The sequence below is a fragment of the Setaria viridis genome, chromosome 1, assembly GCF_005286985.2.
Source record: "Setaria viridis chromosome 1, Setaria_viridis_v4.0, whole genome shotgun sequence".
NCBI classification, from domain to species: Eukaryota; Viridiplantae; Streptophyta; class Magnoliopsida; order Poales; family Poaceae; genus Setaria; species Setaria viridis.
The window spans coordinates 27,930,592-27,948,939 of NC_048263.2; the positions used below are offsets into that span (position 1 = coordinate 27,930,592).

At 45.1% G+C, this 18,348-nt stretch overlaps 2 protein-coding genes across 5 annotated transcripts; both read left to right on the forward strand.

Moving 5' to 3' along the window:
* The first annotated feature begins 2,004 nt into the window (after window positions 1-2,004).
* Window positions 2,005-7,692, forward strand: LOC117858456 (polyadenylate-binding protein RBP47). Of its 2 annotated transcripts, none has more exons than XM_034741537.2 (6): window positions 2,005-2,481; window positions 3,083-3,536; window positions 4,003-4,058; window positions 4,384-4,514; window positions 4,660-4,756; window positions 4,976-5,794. In XM_034741537.2, exons 1-6 carry the CDS (start codon window positions 2,095-2,097, stop codon window positions 5,102-5,104), a joined length of 1,254 nt encoding a protein of 417 aa, XP_034597428.1. In that variant the 5' UTR covers window positions 2,005-2,094; the 3' UTR covers window positions 5,105-5,794. The 2 variants fall into 2 exon arrangements, with proteins under 2 accessions (XP_034597428.1, XP_034597421.1); XM_034741530.2 differs by lacking the exon at window positions 4,976-5,794 and adding an exon at window positions 7,267-7,692 and having other exon boundaries at window positions 2,009-2,481.
* A 780-nt stretch (window positions 7,693-8,472) lies between these two features.
* LOC117858419 (calmodulin-binding protein 60 A) lies at window positions 8,473-14,530 on the forward strand. Of its 3 annotated transcripts, none has more exons than XM_034741494.2 (8): window positions 8,473-9,058; window positions 9,371-9,578; window positions 10,182-10,228; window positions 10,362-10,834; window positions 11,222-11,331; window positions 11,491-11,688; window positions 12,396-12,567; window positions 13,857-14,324. In XM_034741494.2, the coding sequence occupies exons 1-8, from the start codon at window positions 8,556-8,558 to the stop codon at window positions 14,165-14,167; spliced, it is 2,022 nt and encodes a 673-aa protein (XP_034597385.1). In that variant the 5' UTR covers window positions 8,473-8,555; the 3' UTR covers window positions 14,168-14,324. The 3 variants fall into 3 exon arrangements, with proteins under 3 accessions (XP_034597385.1, XP_034597376.1, XP_034597393.1); XM_034741485.2 differs by having other exon boundaries at window positions 8,478-9,058; window positions 11,222-11,382; XM_034741502.2 differs by lacking the exon at window positions 13,857-14,324 and adding an exon at window positions 14,326-14,530 and having other exon boundaries at window positions 8,479-9,058; window positions 11,222-11,382.
* The last annotated feature ends 3,818 nt before the right edge of the window (window positions 14,531-18,348 follow it).

Consider the following 18,348-nt stretch of genomic DNA (forward strand, 5'->3'; position numbering starts at 1 on the left):
ACTTCAACTACTCGTCTCGACTAGAAAACTAGTCAGGGCAGACTTCTCACCGTCAATAACTAGTCGGAATCGACTCCGACTAGTTAGCTTCATCAACAATCAATACGGCTTCGTTGACAATCGTCCACGAATCCAGCTAAGTCACTTTTTTAATTATTATATTATTTTAATTTTCCAACTTGTTTTCCACATGATGGGCAACGCGCTGAGTACTTATTTATGTACGCCTCTCGACGGTAATTACTCTCCAGAGCTACACTTCGCCGACTATTCTTGGGGCATGTTGACCGACAGCCATGGCTTGGTACACCAAATTACGAAGGCTATTGGCACGGATTTTGTGCACTGAGTTCCGGAAGCTTCGCCAACAGGCTTGTTACATCAAATTTTGGAGGCTACGGCCATGGGTTTGGTGCATTGAGTGCTGAAGGCTCGCAGCGGCTACACCCTAAGGAGGCACAAATCCTATGCGCGGCAATACGTGCTCTACTCGTCAAAAAGGTAGAAAAGTCTCAATGACTACTTTACACGCAATCGCACAGTCTTTTTATCGCAATACCGACTACTTATTTTAAATCTCTTCTCTTAGCGGTCACTAATCTCCTCAAGTAGAACACGCTTTAATTCAAAGGTGGGGATGATGGAGATGTACGGAGGTGGGGATAACGGCGGCCTAGGTGGAGGTGGTGTCGCGCCGAGGCCGAGCTTCGCACGCCGGACTGGCCCACTGCAGCCTGGGTAACGCGTCGGAGCCTTGAAGGTGGAGCCATGGAAGACTCGAGCCTCGAGCTGGAGGGAGAGACGTAGAGATGGGAGAGGGAGAGAGAAGACATGGAGATGTGCACATGAGTGAGGCCCGCCAGGCGTGGAAAGGCACGCTATCGGGTCTCGCTAGGTTCAGCGATAGCCGCTTCTTCTCTTTCCTCCACCTAGGATAAAAGGCTGACCTGGACATGCTGCAGAGAGTGTATCGGCACCCGTTGCGGGTGCCCTTAGGGCAAGTACATTGGTGTCGTCTAATAGGCGGTCTCATGCATTGACACGTAATCTTGAGACGATTTAACAGGCAACCAGTACAATAGGTTATCCTATAAGTTGTCTGGTAGTGGTATATAATTCCTTAATTTGTGCATAAGAAAAATAAAATATTATGAGTTGCATGGCAATAATAACTAGTACAATGGTTGTTAAGTTGTCTCGTAGTCCTACAATTTAGCTCATGAAGTGGTTGTTTCGCGAATCAACGACCTCTTTCTCTCTCCTCGCTCTCTCTCCTCCACATCATCAAAAATCCTACGTGGCACTGCATGAGACGACCTATGAGACCGCTAACGTGTAGCAATGTACTTAGGGGGCGTTTGGTTCCTTTGCTTATTTTTAAGCAAGTGTCACATCAATATTTAGATACTAATTAGGAGTATTAAACGTAGGCTATTTACAAAACCTATTACATAAGTGGAGGCTAAACAGCGAGACGAACCTATTAAGCCTAATTAATCCATCATTAGCAAATGTTTACTGTAGCAACACATTGTCAAATCATGGACTAATTAGGCTTAATAAATTCGTCTCGCCATTTAGCCTCCACTTATGTAATGGATTTTGTAAATAGTCTACGTTTAATACTCCTAATTAGTATCTAAACATTGATGTGATACTTGCTTAAAAATAAGCAAATGGAACCAAACCAGGCCTTACGCTTACCAGCCCATCCTGCCATTTATTGCTAGGAACCATAGGCTCTTTCTAATTGCCCGGAAATAGCAAAACACCAGCCGCACATTTCCAACTAGAGAACCCCATGAAAGTAGCTGCAGAGAGAGCACGCACAACCCCTTTCCCTAAAATCCCCTAGGCCACGCGCCCCACCGGGCCCACAGGTCAGTCTCTCACTCCCGGCCCATCGGACGACCGCGCCACCGCGAAATCCTAGATCGGACGGCCCAGATCCGCCAGCAACGGCCTATAAATGCTCAGCCTCAGCCCCAACCCACGAGCTCCCCCCTCTCTTTCCGCCTCCACCCCTCGCGAGCTCGCCACACGCGGCGGCTTCCTCCCTCCTTCCTCCTCACACCCCCGGCGGCGGCGGCGGCGATGCAGATGGCAGCGGCAGCGGCCCCCACCGACGCCCCGGCCGCGGCCGCGGCTGCTGCGCCGCACCACCACCCCCACGCGCACGCCGCGGCGGCCCCGCCGCACCCGCACGCGCACGCGCCGCACCCGCACCACCACATGCCGCAGCCGCGGTGGGTGGTCATCCCGTACCCACCGCCGCACCACCCTATGGTGGCCGCGCCGCCGCCCCCGCCGCCGCAGTTTGTCAAGCACTTCGCGCCGCCGGCCTCGGTCACCCCGCCACCGCCGCCGTCGGCTGGATCCGGCGGGAATGGCGGCGAGGACAACCGGACGATCTGGGTCGGCGACCTCCAGTACTGGATGGACGAGAACTACCTCCACAGCTGCTTCGGCCCCAGCGGCGAGGTTCGTTCTTTCTCTCTCCCGGAGCCTGCTCATCCGATCCGGCCTTGTCCGTACCGGATCTCTCGAATCCAGTTAGGTTTGTCCCATTCCCGAGCCTTGATTCATTTGTGCTGTGCTCTGATAGGCGTAGCGTCGTCATTTTGCGGCAAATTATGGTTTGGTGACGATAAAGCTATGTGCTTTTTAGTCTGTCTGTGTCTAGGTTGTTGCTAAAGGCGCCAACTTTTTAGGTTGTTTCCTGCAGTTTGGGTGACCCAAAGTAGTTACGTAAATTTACCACCCTACCATACCTTGATTTGCCCCATCCTGTAACAGCTGACAGTCATATTTGTTCCTGCAAACTTGTTACATAACTTTAAATGTGGACTGAGTTTGTCACATTCTATCAAATTGTGCGGGTAAGGTAGTAATGTCGTCAAATTTTCAGTTAATTCTACTATATTTGCATTTAAAGGATTAACCTTTTCTTGGTAATTTGGTAGTACACGTTGCCTTAACTAAGATTCTGTCAGTTTTTCTTTGAGAGGATGGCTCCATCATTGCATTTCATTTTATTCCATGCATTACTAATTGCCGTTTTGCTACTCATCTGCTTTTGTAGGTGGTGACAATTAAAGTTATTCGCAATAGACACTCTGGGGTCTCTGAGGGTTATGGTTTTGTAGAGTTCTATTCTCACGCATCAGCAGAGAAGGCCTTACAGAACTTCTCTGGTCATGTAATGCCTAATACTGATCGGGCGTTTAAGTTAAATTGGGCATCATATAGTATGGGAGAAAAACGCTCTGAACTTGCATCTGATCACTCGATATTTGTTGGTGATTTGGCTGTTGATGTTACTGATGACATGTTGCTGGACCTATTTTCTAGCAAATACCGATCAGTGAAAGGAGCTAAAGTTATTATTGATGCAAACACAGGCCGTTCTAGAGGCTACGGCTTTGTTAGGTTCGGAGATGATAATGACAAAACTCATGCAATGACTGAAATGAATGGTGTATACTGTTCCACAAGACCAATTCGAGTAGGACCAGCTACTCCTAGAAGATCTCAAGGTATTTTTAGAATTTTGAGATTGTTTTGTATTTAGCCTGTGTCTGAAGTTACTAGTTAGACATACTTCATTTTTTTTACCACATTCCATGCTCATGCCTTCATATTAATCATAGCCGTCCAATTGCTGTTGACTTTTTTCCTACTCTAGAAATTTGCTCCATAATAGATGTGTTATGAACTTCCAAGACACTTTAATATTGCTGCTACCCTTATCGCTTGACTCTATGTTTTTCTTAGACGGTTATTATATTATATTCCAATATTGGGTACATGTAATTATCTGCATCATGTACACATATTAAAAAATAAGTAATATTTGGGACCTTATTTTCCTAGCATCCTGGGGCTTTGCGGGTGGGTGGGATATAGTAATATTGATAGTTCCTTTCACAAAAGGGTTGTAGGTTTGATCATTACTTTTTCCCATTTGACGTACCTTTTGATTTTATAATTGTTTATTTTCAGGTGATTCAGGCTCTTCTCCACCAAGGCAATCAGATGCTGACTCAACTAACAGGACGGTATGTTTTATGTTGACTTGACTTGGTTTCCAGTGTTTTATGTTGAATTGAAGCACATTGATTAGAATTACACCAGCCTTATTTTACTAGCTGTTTTGGATTTTGAATGTTCTCCACACCTTTCAATATTATTCTTTGTGTAAAGAAAGTATATAGTGATAGGAGAAATGCTTTTGATGACGCACGGATTACTATCATTTCCTTGTAACAGATCTAAATACTAATAAAAATGCATATTTGTTGTCATATGCTGTAAGATTTACTGCATTCATTCTAGGATTACAAGAAACACTAAGATGGTATCTCCTATCTGTTAATGCTGCAGGTATATGTTGGTGGGCTTGACCCCAACGTTAGTGAAGAGGAACTGAGGAAAGCATTTGCAAAATATGGTGATCTTGCCTCTGTCAAAATTCCTGTTGGGAAGCAATGTGGGTTTGTTCAGTTTGTAAACAGGTATATCTAGGACACTTTATCTGAATACTTCATATTCTACAACATAATACTGTAATATAAGAATTGATCTATGCTTACCTGTTTATTTGGGTTTCTACTTGCTGTAAGATTTTAGATTTGTGAATGTACTTGTTTTGAATTGTAGAGCTGATGCTGAAGAAGCACTACAAGGACTGAATGGATCAACCATTGGGAAGCAGGCAGTTAGACTTTCCTGGGGCCGCAGCCCAGCCAGCAAACAGGTTGAGCTGATTTAGTTTCAATTTTGCTTTATTTCTCACTATAATAGCTTATGATTCACATTCATCATAAGTTCATAACTACTGCTTAGTTCTGCATTTTATAACTTTCTAATGTCCAATTCACACCATTATGCTCAATAAAAGAAATGAGAGAATCTCCAGTAGAAACATATTGGAAAGGAAAATACTTCTAATATGAATCTGTTCCCATGCATTCAGGAATTCTTGATGGTATCTAGCTGGAAGGACCTGTTCTTCCATATTTACTGCACACCATTTATCAGTGGCATGGTTTCTAAGGCACCAACTAAGTGTGATTGTGGGAGGCAAGGTGTCCCGAACGCCTAGCCAAAAGAGGGGAGAAGGGAGTGAGAATCAAAGAAGGAAAGAAAGAAGGGGTACTGCAGGAAGCACAGTGCACAGCTCTCCTTTTGATGCTGATTTGGATGGTGGCGGCAGCCGCTGTGGTGCTTGATCTGGACTGGGATAGGGGAGGGGGAGATTCAGATTTCAGGGGCAGGGGAGCGCTTGTTGAGGTGGGGCTTGTCATGATCCCTCATGCTCTGCACTATTGTGGGTGGTGCGTGGCGATGGGGGCTTGGGGGCGGTGATGGGTGGGCATTAGGGCTGGGGCATGTGAGGGGAGGAAGGGGTGTTTGAGTATGTTATGCTTTAGAATGAGCTTTATTCACTAGTGGCTGATCTCTTCATTCAATTTGGCTAATATTTGCTCCATTTTCCCTTTGCTTGCCTGGTGTGTGTATGGCGTTATTAACCTGCCTGCCTTACTGCCTTGCCATACGCGCCTAGGTGATAAGAAGGGGGTGCCCTAGAACATGAATTGTTGGTACATTTTGTATCCTACATTCAGGTTGCTTTTGACCTGAATCTTTAGAGCGTAACCAAGAATTGGTGACATAGAACAGTGTTTTTTGTCTATACCTTTTGCATTCTAGTTAGCGTCTGAGATGTAGCCATGGTTGTACCTTTATGCATGACACTGCACAGATTGGAAAAAAACAAAAGTTAAATGCTTTTTATTTGCTCCTACTCATTTTTCAATTCATGTAGCCCTATTCGCATTAAATTGCATCATTGCTTGTAGCCCTCTGTCCTGTCTGCATTGAAGTACATTATTGCTTGTATCCCTCTCTGCATTGAATTAAATCACGGAATATTATTCCTTAGTACTCCTTCCGTTCCAAATTGTAGGTCGTTTTGACTTTTATAGGTTCATAGATTTTGCCATGCACTAGATATACACTATGTCTAGATACGTAGCTAAATCTATGAACCTAAAAAAACCAAAACGACCTACATTTTGGAACGGAGGAAGTATGTAGTGAAGTACATTATGGGATAATTGCTATTGTCACTTTCCGCATTGGGCCTTACTTAATCTTGATTTTTTTTGTTGACCATATTAGTGGCAGGCTCAAGCTTTTTTCTAGCATAGACTAAGCAATTTTGCCTCTATCTGAATGCTTAAACTGGTCAATCGGTCTCAACGAATGAAGATGGCCTTACGCTTGGCATATTCACAGCATATTTGCAAGTCTTACTTTGGCTGTTTCATTGTTGCACTCTAGTAGAAGGGCTCTTTGATCTGATATTCCTTTAGATAGTGTCAGGCTGCATATTTGGACTAGTTCACTTAACAATAGCTTATAGACTAGTAGCATATAGATCGCTCCCTTCGTTCATAAATAATTTGCATTGTTGACTTTGATCAATAATAATATTGGGAACGTCTCATCTGGTAACATGAAAATGGCCAGATTTTTTGTGAAGCATACTGCAATAAGATGTTATGATTTTGTAACTATTTACATAAATAATCAGAAAACTATTATTGGTAAGAGTTTGAGCAGTTTGAAGTCAACATTAACGTTGTCAATTATTCGTGAACAGAAGGAGATGTATCCTCGACTCTTTCAGGATACTGTCCATGCTTAAGTTTTAGCCTAGGGGCTTGAAGCTTAACCTTGTCCAACATGCTGGATCTTCTTGGGCAGTTGGACTTCTCCTGTAAGCCTAAACTTATAAACATACGAGAGGTTGTATATAAGCTTAAGCCAGTGGAAGGGCATTTGGATTCCCTGTAAAACAGGGCTTAGATAAGCCCGAGCCCTTTTGGAGGAGAGTTTATCTTCAGAAACAATCTTACTAGAAGCCATCTTAGGTTTGCTTTTGAAGTCCCAAGAAGCTTGACCTAAACAGAGCCTATGTTGCTAACAGAAACTTAGCTCGGGTGTTTTAGCTAGATCTAGGTTACCCATTTATCATCAAAATGTATTCTGTTTTTACCAGTAATAACATGTTTATGATAACTATTTTTTGTCACCAGGTAGCATTCCCACCTTGAATTTGTGCCTTCAATTACATTTCCTGGCGCTCCTTTTAGTTTCTACACTTGCACATTTGTCAGCTTTGCTTTAATGGCTTTAAAGTGTGCTAGGCTCAACTAATATTATTCATTTTGCTCACTTGGAAAAATTTGTTTCTTGCAGTCTAGGGGTGATTCTGGCCACCGGCGCAACGGCAACGGCATGTACTATGGGACACCATTCTATGGTGGATATGGCTACGCCTCACCGGTTCCTCACCCGAACATGTATGCGGCGGCCTATGGAGCCTACCCATACTACGGCAACCAGCAGCTAGTGAGCTGATGTGGAGAGCTTCTCCGATCCGCTCCGTTTCCTCCATCAGAGGGAACAAGGTTTTGGTCCAGTAAGCATAGTAGCGTACGATGAGAGATTATTATAGGTGGCCATAAAAGTGGGCGTGAGAGACAAGACAGGTATATGATGATAATGGTACCTGCAGATCTGCGCTGCTAGTAGAACCTAAAGAAGCTTGTAGACAATAAGACCTATTCTTTTCCTGAGAAATTTTGACTTGCTAATAAAACTAAAGCTATCAGTTGTCGTGACTGTCCGTTTGTTTGTTGTGCGCTTTGTATTGGGCAGTCAGAGTTTTTGCTGTAGTTCACTTTGTTGCATGCTCGGTTCGTTGATTGCTGTGATTTTGCATCAGTTGCTAGCTTGGGCGATATGGTATCTGTCAGTATTTGTTGCATGGATTTTGCTATAAACATCCTCGTTGTTATTCTGCTGCTGATTTGTCTATCCAGTTACTTAGATTCTTGGACTTTGGAGGTCATGTGCTGCTGTTGTTGTTTGGCCTGCTGTTTTTTCGACTTGTATGTTCCATTGATGCCACTCTGCCGTTGCCCTGTTGAACCGTGGTTTCAGTTTCAGGGCTGCACCTGCACTGCACGGGTGACCCATCCCCTACCCTTGAGGTTCTCAAGCTGCTGTCATCGCCATCATCCCGCCAGGCGCAGGCCAGCCGGCCAGGAGACCCGTCGTTTGCTTTCCACTTGCCCTGCACGGCAACGTTGGACGCCGTGGAGTGTTCGGGGAAACTTCTTCGATGATCCGTGGGGGTTGTTGGAGCGGAGGCATGGACTCGCCCCATCTGCTGCTCCTATCCACTGCCCTGTCCAACGAGGAGGAAATGGCGACAAAGAAGTACAGAGTATCTATTTTGGTTGAAGTACATAGGTCTTCCATCTTCTTGCTATCAACATTGTTTTCTGAAACACAGTGCACGAAAGTTTGGACCATTAGGCACTGGGATTAACAAAGTTACCACATGTACTTTCATTGTTGTCTGTAGCAAATAGCCACATCAGTGAGATTGAGATGGACCAGACGTTAAGCCTGGTGGTCATCTGACGCTACCGGCATTCCGGTTGGCTGATTGCATCGGCACGGTACTAAACAGAAGCACGATGGGCGCCACACGCGCACACTCGCCCTCACCGGATCACGCGCACGGAGCGGCAACGAACAGGACAGACGAGTCACGAGTGGACTCCGGACTTGGGGGACGACTCGAGAGGCCCATACAACATCCAACAGGTGTCCGGAAGTCATTTTCCCCTTTTCCTTTTGGCCCTCACGACCGCAGAGGAAAAACGCGCGAGTATTCCTCCCCGGCCAACGCTGCCCCGTGTATAAATAAACCCACAGCGAGCTTAGCCGTAAGCGCATTTCAAAGTGTCCCACTTGCAGCAGGACGCGTCATCGTCTCTTCCTCCTCTGCTCCCCCTCCGGCCGCGTTTCCCCCGATCTCTGCTTCTCGAGCTCCGGCAATGTCGCTCTCTCGGCCTCGTCGGGGCAGGGAGGAGGAGGAGGAGGTGGAGGAGGAGCAGGGCGGTGGCCCTGCTGGTGGTGAGGGGTCAACGCCGGCGAAGCGACGACGGTGCTCCTGCCCCTGCTGCTTCCGCCACCAGTGAGTTGCCCAGCTGTTCCCTTCATGCGTCCCCTGTTCTAAGCATAAGCAGCCACTAGCCAGCTCGCGTGATTTGCTTCGATTTATATGCTTCCGTGAATGTTTGAGTAAGATCAGCACTGCATAGAGGTAGAAGCAGAACCCCACGAAAACAATTGTTTTTCGGTTGCCCGGCTAGGATTCACGTCCCTCGGGCATTCTCTTGAGGTTTTGTACGGGCATTCTCTTCTTCCTGGCAGATTTTCTTGGTTTACAAAAAGATCCATGAGCAACAAATTTCTTGACACGATTCATGTCCCTTGTGGATCGCAGGTGTTCAAAAGATTTCTACGAGGGCCAGATTGACATCCTCAAGAAGGAAATGCAATGTATGTCAAAGGGCTTTATCGAGGAGCGCAAAGTCTTCCAGAGGGAGATGCAAGAATTTTACCAGAATTCCCAACTGCAGCTCCAGGAACAGATCAGTGAGCAAAATAGGAGTATGGAACTGATCCGGGAACAGCTCAACACCTTGATTTCGGTAACCATTTACTTTCATGTTGCAGCCTTTATGCTTGGAGGCTCATGTGTAGATAGGATGCGATTGGATAAGCGGTCTTTAAGTTTCATCCAATTTTGATTCCTATTGTCTGAAATCGTCTAGGTGGCCCTTTCTGTTCTTGGTTTTCTAAGTCAACGCACGTGCGATGGATGCTAAGTTACTAACTGATGGCTACAAGCTAGCTAAGGCAGTCAGACAATGAACTAAACACTGAAGACGTAAACTATTTAAACTTTTCAGGACTAATGCTATGAACAAAGGAAAACCCATTGTAAGACCAACTATTGTATAAATAATCTTCCAAACCTGCATTGTATTCTTTTTTCTACATTTATATTGGAAATTTGGATCTTTGGTCATCATAAATGCAATTTACTCTATAGAAAGATGTTGCGATTACAATAGGAAATACTGACGGATTGAATCATCTGTTTAACTTGTTACAATTCATATACTGGAATCCTGGTCAGACTAAGTAAAAGAAAAAAAAACAGATTTCTCAATGAGTGTAAGCCTCATCTCCAAGCTGAATTTGTTTTTAGTTCTTTCCGAATAATGATTGTAAGTTTGTTTCTGTGACAGGATATACGTACACCTGGAGACCATGTTCCAGAAAACAGTAATCTTAGGTAGGAAATTGTTATTTTAGAAAGTACAGCTACTTTATCTCATTGGACTAAAGTTTTGCATACATTACATATGTAATTCTGATTGGGTGAAAGTTTAGAAGTGCTTGACTTGATTGGTTAACATAATTTTTAGGACCTTGCCTCATCAAAGGAAAGTTAGAACATGTCGGTTGAAATTTGAGAGCAAGTGCTGCGAGGACAAGTACTCGGGACATGTCATAACTGCAGATGATGGTAACCCTATTACAGTAGCTATATACGATCATGACAATAAGATCATCAGAAATGGACCCTTATCCTCACTTCAAGTTAAGATTGTTGTCTTGGACGGTGAGTTTAACAAGGAAAATAAAGAGCAATGGAGTAGAGAGTCCTTCCTTAATAACATCAGAGTATATGGCCGGACTGGGAAACCACCTTTGCTTGCTAGTGAACTGTATGTAAGGCTTGAAAATGGTGTGGCTAACCTCTGTGGTATAAAATTCCAAGACAATGTTCCAAGCAGGAAGTTCAGGTTGGGAGTCATGGAAGCTGATGAAAGGATATCAGAAACAATACTGGAAGGAATATCTGAACCTTTTACCATAAAGTCAGGTCGCGGTTTCTGTAAGTTTACGCAATTCCATCCTAATACTAAAATTTAGATGCTCATGCATGTTTCTCTTCATGTAAACATTTCTCATCCTGTATGTATTCTCTTAAACAGACAGATGAGTCTAGCAAATAATTAAAAATGAAGAATTGAATGCAAAGACTATCTTATTATCATCCTCCACTATTACTTTTATTTTATTTTTCTTTTTGATGTGATTATTCTACACAGCACCTGTGCTTTCAAAAAGGATGGTAAATAAATCTAGTTACTCAAAGAGGAATTCACGGCACCATTTGTTATTATAGTTCTTAGACTTAACACTCTAAAACTATCAGGCTTCTGTCTCTTTTATACTACTATTGTTCTTTTCACGATAATTGATGCCCTGCTTTTTACAGCATATAGGAAGGATCCTCATCCGTCTCTAAGTGACCCAATATATAAGCTGCACAAAATTCAGGAAAATGGCGACAGGCACAGGCTACTAGAGAAGATGCATATAAATCAGGTGCACGATTTTTTGCGGTTCTACAATAAGGATGCAAACAGTCTGCGTGCAGTAAGAGAACAAAAGTTCCATTATCAGCTCATTTGCATATGTTCTCCCATTACGTTTTACAACATTAATATTTCTCTGACACAACTTGTTTCTTATCACCATATATAGGCTTGTAAAAATATCTCAGACCATGATTGGAACACCATTGTTAATCATGCTCTGAGTTGCAAACCAGGACATAGACATTATTCATATCACATTCCTGCGAAGGATGCTACAATGTTCTTCAATTCTCTTTATAAAATTGTTGGTGCAGAATTCAATGGTAAATACACTTATTATGAGGAACTTAATGATACTCAGAAGGTAATTTCTATTCTGATTTTTCTACTTAACATGTACGTGTTTTCCTCTAAAATTTAAATCTCCTTAAATGGATTCTCATTTTGATTTTTGTTCTTTCTTGAGATGAGTCAAAATGTAAAATATTATGGATATATTGTGCATTAAATGGAACTGCAGTTTTGTGAAATTCTCCTATCTATGTGCTCATATGTTTATGAATGGCTAAATGCACCTAAAGAAATATTTAATTAGCTATATACTCACAAGGCTTTGATCATGATGATGGTTTGATACTTTGATGTCTTCTCTTCATTCTTTTGTTTGGTCTACAATAGCTATGAAGTCTCTTGCAAATCTTCCTTGCTAATTCTCTAAACTAGCTATATCGAACTATGCACCTGCAAATTTGCAGTCCTTCCACATAAGCATTACAACAACTAGGGGAACTTTCTTCTGTAAATTTAAACTCAAACTCATACCAATGCATTAAGTTGTAGGATATATGCGCCAATCTATGCAATCAGATCGGCATATGAATTTATCCACTGTATTCAAAGCATGCGGGGAGGATATTGTGAATTCTAGGAACTTATCTGTATCATGTCTTGTGTTACTAATTAGGATTAAGATGAGTAGATATATAAATTTTAATATATACCCAAACAAACATGAAAGTATATAATCTTTTGAATATTTTGAGAGATTAATTTTTTTTCTGTACATATCAGGGTTTAGTGGAAGTGTCCAAGAAGAAAGCATATGACAATTTGAAACTTGTTCAGTATGAAGGAAAAAATTCAGTTCATGAACATCAGGTGATATTTGGAGATAAGGGAAACAATTACCTGCCGGGATTAAGTTCAATGCCACAATCTCCTTCACCACTGACAAGGTTTCATGGTCAGCATCTGGTTCTTTCTAATCACCTTGGTTTATTTCCATTTCTCCTTAAAATAATTTATGTTGCCAATGAGAAAGTCCTTATGTCCTAACAAGCTGTCATGCGGGAATATGTTTTGCTTTTCTGCTTTTATTGTTCCGTTTTCATGAAAATTATATCAAGATTTTTCAGAACAAATAAATCCAAACATGCGCATTTGGAGTTCAGACAAGAAATAATGTTTTGTTCTTTTGAGTTTCAAAGTTCAAAATATCTTTTGGAAATCATAAACTTGTTCTCTGAAATCCAAGCTTTTGAACCCATATAGCATATGAATGAGTTATTTTATAGTGAACCATTCAAATTATTAATGACGAAGACTGATAATTGAAAGTACATATAACTTTGTTCTTATATTTAACTGTAACTAGTTTTAGCTACCGACCTTTGAAATAGATTCATTTATTACCCTCTTAATGAAACACGTGCCAGGCATGTTTGTGAAAAAAAGAAATGGATTCAGTTATCTCGTTGTACTAAAGGAAATATCCAAAGAATAAAGCCAACCTAATGAAGAAAAACCTAGATAAGAATGTTGGGTTTTTCAGGCCGATTTCCTATTCCAGATAAAACAAATAAACATTTCTAATTAATTGGTTCTTGGGGAAAAAATAACCTTAATGTATGGATAACTTTAGTAGATGAAAGCAAATCAGCAACCTGGATCTTCCTGCGAGATGTGTTCAGATGCCAATCCGTAGGATTTAGTACGAACTTGAACTAAATCCTTAAATTTCCTAGAGCAACCCCCCTCTTCCATACAGGCCTTGAATCGATTCAGTTTTAGTTCTACAAAAGCAATCATCCGAACCAGGAAGCCGACCCACCAATATTGTTATTTAATTTTCAGTATATCCCTGATGCTAAAGAATGAAGTGCAAATACATTAATAACCCATAGCATATAGAATGATATGTCATTTCATTTAAATGGTAAAAACTGGGTCAAAGAAACAACTATATAATAAGTTGGATTCTTCAGGTTGGTAGAGCTAAAGCAACAAATTGATAATTCATTGCTTTTTGGGGATAAAAAATGTTACTGTAAGCAATCTCTGCAGTTCATGTCAGCAACCTGGAAATCAATTTCTAGTGTAGTCTTCTTGTGGGATGCTCTCAGAATGATAATGGTGCTGTATCCAGTTCTATTCAATGGCGGCTAGGCCGGGGACAACTGTTCTCCTACTTCGTTGCTAGGTCTCTAGTTAAAACTTGGTAGTGTAATTACCTGATGAGTGCTGTGCTTTCAGATGGCATTTCTCCACATGGCGAGGTTTCGGAGAGCGCTCCAGCACAGGAGAGCCCCCGCCCTCGTCAACGTTGGGCGAAAATCGTGACTGTGGTCACCACTCTTCGTTTCTTGAACAAGAAGCCCCAGGCGTGTCCCGGAGAAGTGTCCCCAACCCCAACCCCAACCCCAACCCCAGACACTGGCTTTGGGATGGCATACCTGTCCGATAATTTAATGTTGGGGGCAGACATAGAAATGTGCCCAATTCCTCTGATAGAAAGTAGCCCTTGGATGACTGAATGGCCGTTTAATTTCTATGAGTGGGAGTAACATGTCCTAAGCTAGGCTCCTCAAGCTTTTATAGTTTCTACTTTCTCAGTGAAACTTTCGTAGGGACTCCAGGATTTGGTTGAGATGAATGTTTGCTACCCTAAGTTAATGTTGTTGCTGTTTATTTCTAAATGACGTCTTCACTGTTGCTCGGACAGGATGAGGCTGCTGGTTGTCCTCTTAAATTTGTTAGCTGCGGGCTTACTTTACAGACGTCAAACACTGCTAGCTTATTTGTGTATGGACTATGGACTTATGGAGATCTTGCAGCATGCTGGCTACATGTTCTGTTGAATGTGCTAACAGTGGTTCAGCTCGCTGCCTCTTACCGACATTAATTTGCGTTTCTACGATGTTAAACAATTCTCGAACTGTATCGATTTTGACCATCGAACTCGATTTTGACCATCGAACCGCAAAACCAGGAATGTTTCACCACCAACTCTAAAAACCGTTCATATTTGGCCATCGGTCAGTTTTGATAGGTGATTTTGCTTACATGGACGCCACATGACAGTGAGGCCCACTTGTCAGCCCTCCTCTCTCTCTTTCTTTTCTCTTCTCTCCTCTCCCCTCTGCCGACAGCCCTGCGCCGGCCGCTCCTGCGCTAGCCTCCACTGCGCCGGCCAGTGTCAGCACCTTTCCGACCATCTCCCCGTCCACATTCACACGCTCCTGCCTTCAAAACCACGGCGCCCCCTTCTTCTTCCTCTCTTCCTCCATTTTCTCCACCGAACAGAGCTCTGGCCACCAGCCAAATTTGTCGCCAATGCTCCAAGAAAACCAAATTGCATCAACCAGAAGCTCATCCACCTCCTGCTCGACCTCCACATCATCTCCTCGCTGTGCGCCAGCCACCACCGCGTCGGGGATTTGGAATCCCCTAGGCGCCCCTTGCCGCGTCAGGGGTGGGGCCATGCCTGCAAGCGCTAGCGTGGGGCTAGGACAGTGGAGACACGGGGGATGGCGGCGGCTGGCTGTAATGACCGACCCCTAATCTTTCCCAGTTAAGTTGATCTCAGCCCTTAACCTCAGTCAGTTGCTCTGTTGACCGCACCTAAGTGCTCAGTCTTCCGCCAGTTCCGACCCCTGAGATCCGACCCCTACCGTTCGTTCCTTTTTCCCGACCCTGGCGAGTTCAGCCCTTCGCCGGATCCTGCTGATCTTTCTCACCCGTCCGATCTTTTTTCCCAGGTGGACCCGTGAGATCTTTCCAGATCCCCCGCACCAGCCGCACTCGAGTTGCATGGCCGCCTCAGAGTTTTCCTGCCACGTGGCTCGTCTTCTCCGACGCCATCGCCCAGTTTTGTCTCTGGCGAGGAACAGAGTTGGGTCCCGCGCCCTTTTCCCCAATGGCAGCGGAAGCCCTCTGCACCCCTTTCTGCAGACCCTCGTCTCCCGCGCCCATCATCGCGATACCAGATCCCGGCCCCGGAGACCGATGTCGCCCGTCTTTTCCGTCCTTTCCAGCAACAGTTGCGCCGCCCGGTCGTCGCTACACGACGATTCCCCAACCGCCAACCCCGACCGCGGCCGCGACAGTCCCTTTCCCCGCTCTGTCAGAAGCCGCCCGACAATCTGTTGTTCCGCGCTCTCCCCCGTGCCGCATCCGCTTGTTCTCCCACCTGTGCGCCCTTGATTCTAGCGCCGTTTAACCGGTCACTTCTATCACTTCTTCCGCACGGCGACGCCCGCTCTCCGCCAAATCCCAACCACCGGTCTACCCGCGCCTACGCCGCCCTGACGGAGTAGCGCAATGATCGCTGGCATCACCCCCGGAGTTCTGCAGCACCGCCCGGTTTGCTCAATCGCCGCCATGGCAGAGCACTCCATTGCTTTTCCCCAGCCTTCGCGCCGCTCCCCTTCTCTCTCTCCGCGACGTTTCCGTTCCTCTGCTCCAGCAGCTATAAAAGGAATGCCCTGTCGCCGGAGTTCCCTCCGCCTTTGTTGCCCTTAGTTTCCTCTAGCTCCCTGCTCAAGCTTCTAACGCCACCCACCCAGTTCTTGAAAAGTTCTTCTCCCAGTTCCTTCTCAGTTCAACCCAGTCACCAGCAGCGTGCTCCTTGTGCTGCGTAGAGCTCTCTTGTGATCCGCAAGAAGCAGCGCCGCCGCCGGAGTACCGCCAATCTTAGTCCCTGATCGAAGCTTTAGTTCCGCGCCCAAGTCTGCCTCTCCCCGACCCCAAGCTTTCCTTTCAGGAAGAAGGTGAGTGCCGACCCTAAGTCCACCTCGACCGACCCCTCCTATCCGCCCGACCCCAGTTCCGTCTCGTCCGACCCTGTCTGTTCGCCGACCCTTGTCCGCCTCGCCCGAGGGTCTGGCTGTGATCTTTTCTTCGACTTGAGGGTGTAAGTGTAAAACGTGGGAACCCTTCAGCGCTTTCGTCTGAGGATCCCAGTTATCACATCCTCTAGTTCAAGGATCAGACCACTAGCTTCTTCCTGCCCTTACCTCATGATCATCATCAGCTCTCTCAAACAACCTTAACCTCCTGCTCCTTGTCGCGAGTTTCTGGGCTTAGGAGAGCCAGTGTTGCTGTCGACTTAAACGTTTAAGCTAACCCCTGCATTGCATTCGTGTAGAGTTGCATCTCGCTGACGGCTTCTACGAGCTGCACCCGACGCCCGAAGAAGAAGCTGTAGCCGAGTTCCTGCCCGCTGAAGTCGAAGCCGCCCCCGAAGTCGAGCAGTTTCCGCCCTCTTTGTTTGCAGGCAAGCCCCGGATGCATGAAAATCCTACGTGTTTTTGCCAAACTTGCACATGCCTTCCGAATAGCATGTTTGTGCATTTACGTTAGGAGTTGTGTGAAACCCTAGATACATGACTTAGTAACCCTTGATATGAGCACTAGCTGTTGGACCGAGTAGCTGCATTGCTTAAATAGGAAACGGTAAAAGCCGAGTGATCTCCTGTCACTCGCGAGTTGTAGGAGTTGCATGTTTACTCTCCTGTTACAACTATAAGGACGATGGACGGGGCAGGGTTGGTAACACTTTGGTGGTCGGATGGTCGCCCCGTCTGTCTATGAAAACTTGCTAAGGCCCGACAGTGGTGGTGTTCGTGATCAAGTGTTTGAAAGTACTAGCCTCATACTTAGTATGGGATGAGGAAGCCTAGTACCTGATTGAACCTAGACGTGAGCGGTCGCCCCATTGTTCTTGGAACGGAGTTTCCCCTGCTGGTTGTCGCACGTGGTGGCAAAGCGTGGTCACAGAACGGCAGAGACCGGGTCTGTGGAACCTTGCACCAAAGGAAATGGGCCCGACACGGGTTAGGGGATCGATGGGGAAGGCCGACACAGGAAGCGACCTCCGGGTGCGCGGATGTCGTGGGGCTAGGTTCACCATGCATGGTTAAAGAACTTGAATCGATTCGTCTGCCTCTCACAGTTTGAGATTACTTGATCGCTATGTCACCCTGAGTAAATAAGGAATCTGATGATGGCAATGTTGTTGTTTTTATCTACACACTTGTTTGGCTCGATGTTTGCGTAGAATAGGTTGCACAACCTAGACTGTAAGTAAATATAGAACCGGAGCTAAAACTTGAAAATAGGTTACCTAGTGCTTTTGGCAAAACAAACCCCTCAGCCAAGAAGCCTTGCATGTCTAGTTGGAAGAGTAGCTGACTCCTCCCCGGTTAAGTCTTGTTGAGCTTAGTAGCTCAGCCTTGTTGTGGCTCCTGTTTTTCAGGTGAAGTTGCTGCTTCCGACCCCTCCCTTGTTGGCGCTTGGCCGCCCCAGCTTCCGCCAGGCTGGACGGTTGAGTGGGACCCCTCCTCGGACGGCGAGGAGAGGACTCAGTGATGTTCAGGCTGGCCTCGCCCGGACGTCCGACCCCGACGAAGTCTTCCGCTAGCTTTCTCTGTTGATCTTTGTTTGTAAACCCTAATGTTGGATTTTGTGGTGAAACCAAAATGAGTAAAACTTGTTTAAAATCCGTGGACTCGTTGTATTCTCTGTAACCGCTCACCTTCGTGTGGGTTTGCTGAACTCGATCCTGTTTAAGTGGTTAAATCGGATGAAGTCCGACGGCGCTTCGTGTTAGCTCAAGTTAATCAGGAGTGTCGCATGTTAGGCGGCTAAACTCTGATTAATCAAGCTAATCCGAGGTGGTTCCGCCACAGTGGCACAGGGGAGGCGCGGGGGATGGCCGGCGTAGGAGAGAGAGAGAGGGAGAGGA

Excerpts from the sequence above, each read along its gene's own strand:
- LOC117858456 (XM_034741530.2), top strand. The coding sequence starts at position 2,095 with ATGCAGATGGCAGCGGCAGCGGCCCCCACCGACGCCCCGGCCGCGGCC. Across the intron at positions 3,537-4,002 it reads TACTCCTAGAAGATCTCAAG|GTGATTCAGGCTCTTCTCCA; the intron begins GTATTTTTAGAA and ends GTTTATTTTCAG. Across the intron at positions 4,757-7,266 it reads GCAGCCCAGCCAGCAAACAG|TCTAGGGGTGATTCTGGCCA; the intron begins GTTGAGCTGATT and ends TGTTTCTTGCAG.
- LOC117858419 (XM_034741485.2), top strand. The coding sequence starts at position 8,556 with ATGGGCGCCACACGCGCACACTCGCCCTCACCGGATCACGCGCACGGA. Across the intron at positions 9,059-9,370 it reads CCCTGCTGCTTCCGCCACCA|GTGTTCAAAAGATTTCTACG; the intron begins GTGAGTTGCCCA and ends TGTGGATCGCAG. Across the intron at positions 11,689-12,395 it reads AACTTAATGATACTCAGAAG|GGTTTAGTGGAAGTGTCCAA; the intron begins GTAATTTCTATT and ends TGTACATATCAG.